Source organism: Corticium candelabrum, chromosome 15 (genome assembly GCF_963422355.1).
Source record: "Corticium candelabrum chromosome 15, ooCorCand1.1, whole genome shotgun sequence".
Lineage (NCBI taxonomy): Eukaryota > Metazoa > Porifera > Homoscleromorpha > Homosclerophorida > Plakinidae > Corticium > Corticium candelabrum.
Window position 1 is genome coordinate 6560624 of NC_085099.1, and position 13812 is coordinate 6574435.

The following is a 13812-nucleotide window of genomic DNA, read 5'->3' on the forward strand; positions in this document are numbered from 1 at the left end:
TGAAGACAGACCAGATATAATAGTAGATGATTCAGGAATAGGTGCCAATGTCAAACTTGATTTTCTCTGGCACACCCATTTAGTAGCGACACAGTGGTAAGAGCATCGAGAGAGGTCAGATTTGCTGCTGCAAAAAGAAAGGAGAAAAATAAATAAACATTTACATCAACAACATCCAGGTTCATGCAGGCTACCTTCATTTCATTGATTTTTTGAACATTTTGGTTGTTGGGGAGAAAAGGCAGACAATTATTTGAACCAGCTGGCCAAGAGATCGAGAGATGTAGAAAGTGAATCAAGTGAAGCACAGTGTAGAGGACAATGGAGAAGAGACTATCAATATGCCTTCAGAAGTCCAATTCCAATGTAATGTTGAGAAAACTTAGAAGAATTGCAGAGGGAAATGAATAATTGGACGACAATGAAAGAGACATTCAGGACATCATTCATTAGAGTTTTAGTAGTATTTGATCTGTATGTCTCAGTAGATGGACATTTAGCTTAGCAGTTTTACCTTAGTGTTCTTGTAAAATTTTGCTTTTTGTGTTCAATAGTGAAAGAAGACAGACAGACAGCCACCTCCATTTTATATAGATAAACGGTATAGTCTTGAGGTCTCAACTTTCATTTTGTACCGAGTGGTAGACAAAGGCGTTAATTTGTGTTGCTTCCAGGACTTAGTGTTTATATGGCATACAAATTATTGCATGCTTGGTGAGTTTGTAGTCATTTCTATTTTTACAATGATTTAGCTACCACTCAAACATAATCACCTTTCACAACGCCATATTTAATCGGTTTATTGAGAACATAACATATATTGAATATTTGAAACTGATTGACTCAGTGGTAGCATGGATATTCTATTTGTATACATTGAAACACGTCACGTTGCCAGGTGAAACGTCTAAATACCAGTACTTGATTGTCTGACAAACGTCTTTATTTATGTAAGAAACAAGTTTGTTGTTTATTATTCAGTTTGTTTCATTGCTTCCAAACTTTCCAATAAACTTTGCGCATCTGGTCGCTGTTGTGGGTCTTGGATCCAACATTGCTTCATGAATGAGCACATGTCAGCAGGGCAAAAGTCATCAGGTGAGGGCAGAGTTGTGCCATTTCTAACTCGAGTGATCACATCTTCATTAGACCATCCATAATACGGCTGCTTTCCAAGAGTAAATATTTCCCACATCAATACTCCAAATGACCATACGTCAGACTTTTCGGTGAACACACCATAGATAATGCTTTCTGGAGCCATCCATCGAATAGGTAACAGAGAGCCTCCTGTTGCCCTAAAAGGAACAAGAGACTATAGAACTGTAGGTTACAGGCGATTACTGTAAAGCCACTGACCGATAGTAATCTGTAGTGTATACACTGTGAGAAAGTCCAAAGTCTGCTATCTTTGTCACTAGATCTTTTCCCACCAAGCAATTTCTGGTTGCTATATCTCGATGAACAAATCTGCGTTTGCTCAAGTATGCCAATCCACAACATACCTGTTTAATTGCATTGCACATGTCAGCAACTGTCACAGTGAATGGTTTGAATTCACTAGAAGTGTCTTGACCAAGCTGTGACATACTGTCATCTGGCAGATGTCTGGTTTTTCCTATTTTTGACAGTCTTATGAAATTGTTCAAGTCGCCAAGCTCCATAAACTCGAATATCATGCAAAACGGCTCTTCTGCGATGTACTTAGCCAGCAGTTGCAGAATGTTTCGGTGATTTAGTTGTGACATGATGTACAATTCCTTCTCGAAGTCTTCTCTCACTTCTTCACCACTTCCCTGTTTCAGAACTTTAGCAGCAATAGGAATCTCTCTACCCGAACAGTCTAGGTCTGCCATTCCCATGAAAACCTGCGTGTTAAATCGTTATTGTACTCAATATTGAACAAATTAATGATAATGGTTACTGCTTGCACTGTACCTGGCCGAAGGCTCCCTCACCAAGATTCTTTACGTATTTGATTTTATCAATAGGGAAATCTGGTATATTTGAACAATCATATTCTCCTGAATTAAACTGTGATGAGCGCATGAGAAGCAACTCTTGGACAGAAACTTTGTTTGGTCGCTTGTTCGTCGCGCTTTTTTCAAATTTTTCGAATGACAAGATTTCTGTAGCTGCAACATAGCCAGAGTTTACGGACAATGTACTTTTTTTATATGATCTCTTTTTGTAGCAGATAAGCAAGATCATGAGAACTAGAAGAGTGATTCCTGCTAGAATAGGAACCACTATATATACGATTACAGCGGTGTTGGTGCCAGACGAGTCTTCACTCTTTGGATTGGAGACAGAGCTGCCACCTGTAACAAACATTTCGTCTTGGTGCTATGACTGATTGTTCTGATATGTTCATCTCTTACTGCTATCAATTTGCATGCATGTTCCGTTTGCCTCTTCCTCAGTCAGTAGAGTGCCACATTCAGGCACGGCCACGTACACGTGTACTGGATTGAGTTTATTTTCCATAAACACTGACGTGAAGATGTTCAGAAAGTTTAGAATTGGTTGACTGCAGCTGCTCAATGTTGATATCAAATCAAGACACGTTTCTTTACATAAAAACGCAGGAAATGCGCCGACGTTTGGGACTGCTACACAGTCGGGGTACACGATGTGGCAGAGTACGCTGAGAGCTTTGGATCGACAAGCTTCGTTGTCCGTCACTTTCCACAAAGAGGAATTGATTGGTTGCAGCGCAATCCGGTCGAGGTAGCTCTGATTGTATCTCGAATCGACGAATACCGATTGTCCTTTTCTAAAGGAATCACACACGCTTCCACCTTTGTGTATCTCACACCTACCGTCTGGTACTCCCATGATATCATCTATTTATCAGTGAATGTGAAACTTTGTAGTCAGGAAACAACGTAGTGCAAGTCGTGCAATGAGACTTACCGGAGCAATCGCACATTCCCCATTGTCTGAGCAGATCATAATCTCCGGGTTCTGTCGAACACCATGGTTTCCACGTTTGGTAGCTGTTAACTGTGGTGCATTCGGTGTAAGTGATCCCACGGTAGAGGAAAGGGAAGACGCAATGTGAGCCCGGCGGTGCGGTACCACCACATGTAGTTATAACGTTAGACTTTTCGGTGGTTGCTACAACCGTTTGAGACTCTATAATAAAATTGAACAGTAAAATATCTATTATAGTAATTGTAGGATGGACTGTAGCAGTTGCAAAATACCTGACAAGGCAAGCACTGCCATGCAAGTATAGTTGGATTCTTTTTGGCTTGGAAGTACTTCACTTAAACATCCAAACTCGCGCGAGTCGACGTGAGCTGGTAGGAAGTTTTTACTTCGTGCAAAGAAGATGGACGCTCCTGCGGCCTTAAGGAAGACGTTGGTACACGGACGGCTCTGGTCTAGAAACACTTCGTCGCAGCTCTCTCTGCAGATGAGTGCTCTCTGAATTGTACCTGACGACGTGGTTGAGCAGTTTGGGAAGAAGTAACGACATAATCCTTCGAGTATTTGACCATAACACGGTGACCATTCCGGACTCGAACTCAGAGCACTAGAACTCAACTGGTCGAGCAAATAACGTAGGAATACTGTCATTTTGTCTTGCGAGTATTGAGGGTCGGGGTCGACGAAAACGGTCTCGTTTGCTCTATAAGGCTGGCAAATGCTACCACCATTGTACAACTCACACGTTCCTCCTGATCTGACCGTCAAAGGCTTTTGAGAGTTTGCTGATGTTGTAGAAGTAGCTGTGGGTTTAGCGGCAGCTGAACCAGTCGATGATGCTTTGTCGACTTTGCTTTTTGTCGATGCTTTCGTACTTGCCATAGTTGATCTAAGTGGTTTTGTCGTACTTAGGGTCATGTTTATCGCTGTTTTATTTGCTGTCGTTGTTGATACTGTTGGACTTCGTGATGTTTTCGCTGGTATTTTGGATGAATTTGTCTGAGCAGCGGTCGGTGGCTCGGTCGTGTTGCTGTAGAGTAAAGTGTAATTGTCTAGGTTTGTACTGCTTTGCGTTGTTGTATTTTGGTCGAAATCGCCACTAGAGGTCGCTGTACTTGTACCTTGAAGTATTGCGTTTGTCCATAGTAGTGCGGTATAGAGCGACAACACCGCGGTGCTTCTCATTCCTGAAAGGCACATGAAAGCAATTGTGCGTGCGTGCTCACTGCTGTACGTGCCAAGAGTGCACGGGCGGCATGATGCCATGAAGCCTGGCTGTACAAGTGTGAGGTCCAATCCGACAAATCGCGTCTAGTTGTGTACAGTAAGTATATATATGCATGTGGCAGTGTGCAGTAGACTAGCTCTGTAGGTGGTGCTTTACATCAGCCTTACCAGAGTGCTCAAAGAGAACGTTCGAAGTGCTCATGTTGTGAATGCCTCTGTACCACACGGGCGTGGCATGCATCCGCATGAAGGTACCGTTAATAATTGCTTACTTACTTGTCTCACTAGAACTCAGCGGACGACGTAGTGATGAGACGTCGTTTCTGGAGGATTTTACTCTCCCGTATGTTCCTCTATATCATCTCTCTCGTATATGCACGGTGGGTATAAGAACTCGGCTTTACGGTATAGACGTAGAGGTTTATTAGCATGCAGCAACGCAGTGAAGTCGTAGTGCTGTTAATGCATACAGCTGCATACATGGTTGGTAACTGCTGCAGTTATTGAGTACTAGGGAGTGCTGCATTGGTGTTGATCACGTGACGCACGTATAGTTGAGTAGCTACGGTACAAGGAACACGATTCCCGGACTTGTCTGAAAATAATGGATACGGCTAGATGGGTTTTCAACTTTCTGATGCTTTCAGGTAAACGTACGTTGCTTTGTTGTATCTCTAGCTTGTGCGTGTACTCAGAAAGTGCAGATAGGGCTTTGAGGATAGAGTAGATACGCAGCTGCAAATCGAAAGGCGGTGTGTGATGAAGTCTATAATGAGAGATATTTGTAAACGTTTAGGATGTGAGGATCCTTTGATTAATATATTTGCTCAATGTCATTGTGTCCTCTGCAGTTCTGCATCAACTTTGGTGTGAGTCGTCTTCTTTGACGCCGACTCCAATGTCTCACGTGACTGCAGCGTCGGACAACACTAGCTTTACGCCAGCGTCTCTAGGAAGTCAAACATCTCAATACAGGACAAGTTCAGTAACAACAGCACGGCAGATACCTGGGCAAACGGATTTCTCTAGGACAGCTAGTCCAACAGAAAGCTTAGCCGCTCAGAAAGCAAACTCAAATTCGTCGTCTATGACATCTCCTACAGATCGAACGGATTTGTGTGAATTGCTTGCCATCAAAAGCGTTTGCAGTACTTACGCAAGCAACAAAACTACCTTCTTTGACGGCCTGCTCGGTCAAGAAAGAACGATTCGCTTTATCAAAGACCTGCTAGACCAAGTGTTTGCAATTCTTGGATCTCCCGAGTCAGGGACAAAGCGGTTTTGCTTTGAAAAAGTAACAGAATTTGTGTGTCTGTACGTATTAAGGAATTGTAGCAAGACGTACGACACGTTTCAACAATCTGTAAAAACTCGATTGTGCAAAGAGAGTTGTGATCATCTGTTCTTGCAACAAACAGTTTGTGAAAGCCAATTCCGGTCAATTTCTGGAACGCTTACTATTTCGTTTAGTGATGGCAACGTTGTTGTGCCCAAGCATGTTCAAGGAACAGATTTTCAATGCGATGATCTTCCCACCCGTCTTGACTCTAATTCTACTTGCACGGACATCATACTTTTTGAAGGTAACAATACATTTAGAGGGTAGCCTATTCTGTTGGTGTAATTATTTGGTTTGTAGAAAAAAGCATTGATCAGCCAAGAATTCCTGTGGTTGCTCCTTCCACAGGAACCTACAAGCCGACAGCAGTCTTAACAGAAAATTCTTCAAACGCAACTATTGATCGATGTGCGATTTCTTCGTCTCCTACTCCTAGGGCAGACATTGTTCGGACGTGCGGTAATGAAGGGACTGTACCGTCAGGGACGCCTTGCTATTTTCCTTTCACGTTCAGAAATGTCAAATACTATGACTGTACTGTAGTAAATGAACGCCGTCCTTGGTGTGCCACAGAACCAGGAGATGTGGATAATCACAACAAGTATGGATTTTGCGACTGCAGTGGTATGTTTTACGTGTGTTCTGGCTAACTATTCTTGCCACGGAATAGATGCATGATTTGGGGGGCACACACACGCTCGCGTCCACACACACACATACACACACACACACACACACACACACACGCACGCACACACACACACACACACACACACACACACACACACACACACACACGCACGCACACGCACGCGCGCGGGCCTGGACTTGGAACCTGGAAGTGATGTCTGCCGTCTTGGGGCCATTGGCCACGAAGGGGGCCTGAACGAATGAGTCATTCCTTTCTGCTACAGCGAATTGCATCACATTTTGAGAAGTGCCATGTCTTGAAATCTTCTGATCTATTACAATTGTTGCAGACGTATATAAAGGTATATCTGTTGTGCAGATGACCAGCTTCCGTTGAGAGTCACACTGTTGAAAGATTTAATAGTGCAGGCTCTACTCCATAAGGAGCGATCTCTGACTATCTGAAACCAGTTCTTTTTCACTATGAAAGCGTTTCGTGTCAGACTTAACTTTATCTCGTCAACCCAGTTTTGGGCCATGGTCTGGTCGTTTATTTGGCAACCAGCCAAAAAGAATTTTGGGGGGAATTCGTTGGTCTGTCATTCTTGCTAAGTGTTCAAGCCATCGTAAGTCTTCGAGGTAAAACGACATTTTGTAGGGTCTGAGGCATCCCAAACATTGACCTAACTTGAGCATTAGTAGTGTGGATGGACCACTGTATTGTTTTAGACACGCCTATATAGGATATTCCTGAGGCACGTACCTGTTATGAAAGTCTCTAAAACGTTTTGTGTCTTTTTTGGTGCCCAAGCCTCTGAGCCCTAGAATAATATTCTAAGAACTATAGACTGGTAGATTACTCTCTTTGCGTCAATGGACAGGTTTCTGTCCATAAACATATTGAAGATCATAAAATTCCAAAGCTTTGGAAGCTCTCCAGATTCTTTCTTCTATATCTCTTATTCACATAATTCTCCTCGACATTCAATAATTGAGCCCAAGTATATCTAAAGTCGCTAATATGTTACTTGTATGACTTCACCGATGGATATAATAGGCATTCCATACTTCTGGTTATATCCTTTGATTTCACTCCAGCCTCTGTGTATAACAGCTTGGTTTTGCGGATGTTCATTGTTAGTCTCCATTCCTCTGTCACCTTATCAAGAGTATAAGCTGCCTCTTATCTATGCCTGCTCAACTCGTGCTTACTACATGCAGCAGCAGCATCTACAAACAAGAGTTCATGATCAGTCACAAGCAATTTGGTGGGATTTCTTCTTATCTCTCCTACCAGTACGTTTACCGCTACGTACATTTATACAGTATTTTAACACCTAGATCTTGACAATCAGAATGCTTTCTCCATTCTAGAATGACCAAATTGAAGTATAGATTAAAGAGTGTGGGTGCAATAGTGTACATTCTTACCTCAAACCTTAGCTGAGACGTACCAGTTGGTTGGGTTAAATACCTTAATATGGAAAACATTATCACGTGACGAGATATTACATACACCGGCCGATGGTTTAGCACTGTAGTGGATCTTTATTCTTTTATACTGGGCAATGGTCTTCCACAGTGAATGATAGTATACGAGTACATCCTTCTATCTCGACATATATGGCGTCCCCGTCGTCTTGTGAACTTTTCTAAAAATACCATATACTCATTTTGAAACGGTTTTGTTCTTGAACCATGCACGAAAGTTGCTTTCCGGTCCACAGCAACACCTCTCTTGTTGTTACTAACAAGTAATGCTAGTCGCAATGCTGCCATGTTCTTTTACCAGTGTTCTCATGCATATTCCAGCATCCTATGTGATTCTGCTTTGTGCTTGCTGCTGTTCTGGTTTTGAGACATTACGTCAGCTTCCTTTGCACTAGCTGATATACTCATGAGGGCGTGCAAGACCACGTACTGCAGTGCAAACCACCACAGACTTTCGCACAGCAACTGAGGGCAAGTTCAGAACAGGTATTGAGCGACAGAAACCGGTAGACGTTGACAAGCAATAAGCTCTTTCTGTCAGGCACCACATGAAGGTGTGACTTGAATTTCGCCCGATTTATATGAATACGCTCTCACGCGCACACACACAAACACACACGCGCGCGCGCACACACAAGCGCAAGCACAAGCACGCACCAATTGCACAAGCACCTATACGCAGGGATTTTGAAATCTGCAGCATATAAATTAATTCAGTCATTTACTTTTCAGCTAATTTGTCTCAATACTTCTACACGGCTTGCCAACCGTACCAAGTTGTACACGGTGTTTGCGACGAGTACGTCAAAGGCAAAGAAGTTTTTGTTGATCTTTGCTACCCACAAAACATCGTTACGTACATCACCAATTCCGCGGACGCAGCTTGGAGGAAATCTCTATCTGACAGTCCACAGTGGTGCGTTAAGCAAATAGTAAAGGCCATGTGTTTGTATTCGTTTCCGCCTTGCAACAGAACTTCTTATGGAGTTGTTCAACCGGCTCGGTTGTGTAAAGACTCATGCCAACAGTATCTTTATGGTAACTGTAGTTCTGTGTACGTGTTAGCATTTGCTGCTGTCGAATCGCTTCAAAGGTCTAGCTCTATATATTTCTTGAGACCGCAGCATATCTCTGTAGGCTTTCCTACGTGTGACGATAAGCCAACTAAAGAAGAAACTAATCGGTCGTGTTTAGATTATGGAGTGGATCTTGGGTTTCGAGGTAATCATATATTAATCATTTACGAAATAAATTGTCTAGATAGGATGACAGCCGCGGTTAATACAGTTGTTCTTTATTGTTAATTAGTACGGCATAAAGATTTGTCAGTATGCCAAGAAGTCTGAGATGGTTTGGTCATGATTGCGTGCTAAGTGTTGTAATGGTGCATGTGCAACTCAAATGGGTGTTTCAGCTTGCCTATTTATTTGGTACTGCGTGCGTGCGTGCGTGTGTGTGTGGTGTTTGTGCGTGACCGTTTCAATCGAATCAGTTGCTATAAACTGTCGATCGTAGATAAATGGTGGATGTTCTAAAATGTATTCACAGAACGCGTTACAAGAGATTGTCTCTGTGATATTGTACACTGGGCAGCATGGTAGTGTGATTGGACTTATGTTGATACAGATTGAATGCTTTTGTGCTGTAATTGAAACAAAGTAAATACAGTGGTTTGTATTGGTTATGTTTTAATGATTAATTAATTAAGCAGTTATAATAATTTTTATCACTTAAATTCAATGTTTTACTTTCAGCCGCGACTGAGCTACCAACGAAAGGCAGTCAAAAATCCGATGTAGACATTTCTGTTGTAGTATCTGCTGTCATTGGGACGGTCTGCTGTTTCACAGCAATCATAGCTATTTTTGTCGTCTTCATCGTGCGGCGCAAACATCGACAAAGACAATCGCTAGCGACTGAAATTATTGAATTAAACGAGAAATTCTCGTCTTTAGCCCAATCTACGTCCAGCAGTAAGATGCTGACGGCAGAGAACAGTTTGTACAAGCGTCATGAACCCGAGGTGTTACCTACTCTCAAAGAGGTTCTTAAATCTCCTTCTTTGTTCCATACACTGCACTCTGTGTTTTCCTTTGAGGCAGAAGACGTGGCCGTTACGTTCATACCTGAAATTGATCACAAAAAGCTTGAATTCGTTAGAGATCTCGATGAAGGACAATTTGGTCAGGTAACAACAAATTGCGTACATTAATTGCTAGTTGTAGTACCGTACAGCCAAATCTGCCATAGCCGTCACTCTACTATTACAAAAACCTCGTCACTGGCCGTTATGTCACAGTGCATAGCAATGGTATGGCGTAGCACGGTCTGTAAGACGTCTATTTCTTTAGCGAAAGCATTTTAACGACTAGACAATCTAAACTTTAAGTGGTGCTGGCTAACGATCGAATCAAGAAGCTGACTCTAAAACTAAATAAACACTTTCAACGGTCGATGCATGTGCATGATGAGTCTTCGATTTGAACGTACATTGTTGCACGTACCTACCTTTTACGCCACTTGCGATTTGAAAACTTAGCTAAAGAATCAGGCACTCCCCTCTCGCCTGTCTGTTAAATCGAGGAACCGTGTCTTACGTAAACTTCGAGTTTCTGGGCGGTGCAGGTCTGATAGAGTAGTTTGACTGTTTAGTATATACTGTACTTATGTGATAATTTTTAGTTTGTAGATAATTCTGTTGCATGTTTAGGTGCTCTTGGCGTCGATCACTGAATTTGAAGAGTTCGAGAACGACACACTGGTTGCTGTGAAGGTTCTTAAGAAAGGTAATGACGACAAGACGAAATCAGAATTTATGAAGGAGTTGTGTATGATGGCCCAGCTACAGCACGAAAACATAGTCAAGTTGTTGGCTAAATGTACTAAGGAAGAACCCAGTTGCATGGTTTTTGAGTTTATGGAACGTGGTGCATTGATCGACTTTTTGCGCAACTCTCAAGTTGGAGAAGAAACAAACCTAGATGCGCTGGAGCTCGAAGAAAGCTCTCGCTCAAAGCAAGTGCTCAGTCTGCACGATCTTAGAGCGATTATTCGTCAAGTCTGTCAGGGGCTCGTCTATCTAGCAGGCAGACGCTTCGTTCATCGAGATATCGCTGCTCGCAACTGCTTGGTTGGAAAGTATCTCGAAGTGAAAATTGCTGATTTTGGTCTGTCACGTGACGTGTATGCAGGAGACTACTACAGGTACGCAGAGCGAGCTGATAAACATACGAAACGGCTTTGTTTTTTTAGCAATTTTTGTCTACAGAGTAGGTGGTAAATCCTTTCTCCCAGTTCGGTGGCTGCCACCAGAGAGCATTGTCTATGGCTATTTTACAGTCAAATCCGACGTGTGGGCATTTGGTGTTCTTGTTTGGGAAGTCTATTCTCTTGGGCAACAACCCTATTATGGATCACCTAATGAGCTAGTCGTTGAGATGATTTGCAGTGGTCAAACGCTGTCCAAACCGAGTGAATTCTGTCCAGATGACATGTACGAGTTGATGTCATCATGTTGGAGCAAGGAAACGGAGAATAGACCAGAATTCGGTGAAATTTTGAACAAGCTTTAACTGCGTACACGTACATCGATCGCTTTCTAGATGAAAAACTTAGATAAAGGCAACGTTCGCGCTTGCTTTGCTATGTAAACATTATCACTAAGATACTGCGCCATGTATGCGCTTACGGTATTCATGCGGGGGCAGGGTGTATAAACACAGTACCAGGCGAATTTTTTGGGGGGAACTTGGCCGCTGGAGCGAACGTGGTCTGTTCGCAGCTTTGATTCTCGGTAGTCAATGGACATGTTACAACCGCGATTTTGACGTTAACGAACTGCTGCCTTTTTGCGCATATTTCGAGCAGTAACCTGCACTGTTCATTTAAAGGGGGCCTCAGTCTTGAACGTCGCGTCGGCTGAACGTTGTTTTCTCGGCACAAATCGACTTCAAATATATTGGATGGCAGGTAAAGTGATTTATAATTTATAAATGATTGTAATGATTACTGTGTTTTGCGGTTAAACAAATTTATTTGATTTGAGATCTTTTTTGGGTGCATGTATTGCCTGGATTGAATTGTGCGGCAATATTTACACTGTTGCATACACTGCATACATCAAATTGTGTACTAGTTATTGCAAATCTATTTTATGTGTGCAATTATATAATATGCAATTACTAATTAATTAACAGACCTGCCAACCTAGCTGAATCAAAATGCGTGAGTTTGCAGGCAAAAATGAGGGAGTTTTAAAAAAAATTGACACGCCGACAATTACATTAATATCAATAAATTTTATATTGTAATAAATGTTAAATAATATGTAAATATTATACAATTATTAAAAGTTAAATATTTGCATGCTCGGTTGGAGTAGAAGCCATTAATTAATTAATAGAGTTTGTTTTCTCAATCAATTAACCGAGTATGCGGATGTGACTTGCGCTCGCCAGCCACTGTCATCCTCTAATTCCCAGAGTGCAAGATGCGCCGCCTCATGCGTGCGTGCGTGCGTGCGTGCGTGCGTGCGTGCGTGCGTCTGTGTGTCACCAAAGGTACGTCTTTTTTGCAGAAGTGGCGTACAACGATAGATTGCCACCGCCCAGATTGCCACCGCCCATAGGGCGGGTAGTACTAGTATGTAAATATTATACAATTATCAAAAGTTAAATATTTGCATGCTCGGTTGGAGTAGGAGCCATTAATTACAGTACACTTAACTTAAATAAGCAAACTGCAACAAATGTAAAACACAGAACTTGCACGTACTACTGCCTGTTATTAAAATATAAGGCTAGACAAAATCTTTGAAAGAGGTATGGTATATATATATATATATATATATATATATATATATATATATATATATATATTAATATTCTAATAACTCTGCTAGTTCGGATGTTGTAGATTCTCTGGCCTTCTTCGATCGTTTTTCCAACAATATACAACTCCTTGGTAGTCTAGGATAGCCAGCTCCTCTCCCTTTTTCACTTTCGGACAGCTTTACCTGACCGACTCCTCCTTCTATGTCAATATTGTGACCCAGAGACTCTGATAATTTGTGACCAATCAAGTATGAAAGAACCGGATGGAGAGAGTGGCTGGCATATAGGCATTGATATATCCAGATATCAAGTATGCACTAATCTAGTAGGGGAATGGTTACACAGAACAGGCACGCCCACCAATGGCCAGAATGCGGGAGATTTGATGCCAAATGCGGGTAGGCGGGAGAAGGGTCCCAAATGCGGGAGAGTTGGTAGCTCTGAATTAAAAGTCCAAAATATTCAGCTAACTTAATTCTATTTCACAACTACTACTGTACTAGTACCAAAAGATTTCGTAGAAGATAAACACTATATATACTATTAAATTGACAGCATATGATATATTAATTTTAATTATGCATTATCATTATCTAGTTGGTATAAACCGTACATAAAATAATCTATAGACATTTTGATAACCATTACAAATCAGATGATATATGTTGAATATAATTTTTGCCAACTGGCATTATATTTTGAAATGCATATCATGCCATTGGTTGTTATATGGTTGGCGACATGGATGACAATTACATATGTAATTTGTAGTGTGTGTGTGTGTGTGTGTGTGTGTGTGTGTGTGTGTGTGTGTGTGTGTGTGTGTGTGTGTGTGTGTGTGTGTGTTACAATTAGAATTATCGAAGTAAATGAATTGATAGTAGTCATAATAAGGAACCAAGTTATAGCGAATAGGAGTAGTATATATATATATATATATATATATATATATATATATATATATATATATATGTATGTATGTATGTATGTATGTATGTATGTATGTATGTATGTATGTATGTATGTATGTATGTATGTATGTATGTATGTATGTATGTATGTATGTATGTATGTATGTATGTATACCTTTGGGATAGCGGGTTATACAAGAGTAAATCCGTGTGTTTCTTTGTGCTGCACTTTATGAACAGTTCTAATAGTTGCATTTGCAACAACTAGAATGAGCAATTAAATGTGCAGGAAATGCATGTATCTAGGTGCAGAGAATATACTGGTGACAAATTTTCTAATAACTGACTCATTTCACAAAAAACTATTTAGATGGTATTGTACATTTATTCTTAACTGAGCAAATGACATAATTCATTTTATAGCAGACTGTATGTAGCAGACAATATA

The 13812-nt window shown here is 41.3% G+C and overlaps 2 protein-coding genes across 2 annotated transcripts; one reads left to right on the forward strand and one right to left on the reverse strand.

Annotated features, from left to right (window-relative positions):
- Positions 1-764: 764 nt before the first annotated feature.
- Positions 765-4466, reverse strand: LOC134191337 (muscle, skeletal receptor tyrosine-protein kinase-like). Its single transcript, XM_062659945.1, has 7 exons — positions 4438-4466; positions 3210-4121; positions 2917-3138; positions 2382-2846; positions 1939-2321; positions 1360-1868; positions 765-1298 (listed from the first exon to the last, which is right to left on the reverse strand). The coding sequence occupies exons 2-7, from the start codon at positions 4117-4119 to the stop codon at positions 974-976; spliced, it is 2814 nt and encodes a 937-aa protein (XP_062515929.1). The 5' UTR covers positions 4120-4121; positions 4438-4466; the 3' UTR covers positions 765-973.
- Positions 4467-4729: 263 nt separating this feature from the next.
- Positions 4730-11266, forward strand: LOC134191399 (muscle, skeletal receptor tyrosine protein kinase-like). The gene is made up of 7 exons (XM_062660010.1): positions 4730-4808; positions 5013-5744; positions 5801-6124; positions 8354-8842; positions 9376-9809; positions 10332-10825; positions 10890-11266. The coding sequence occupies exons 1-7, from the start codon at positions 4766-4768 to the stop codon at positions 11191-11193; spliced, it is 2820 nt and encodes a 939-aa protein (XP_062515994.1). The 5' UTR covers positions 4730-4765; the 3' UTR covers positions 11194-11266.
- The last annotated feature ends 2546 nt before the right edge of the window (positions 11267-13812 follow it).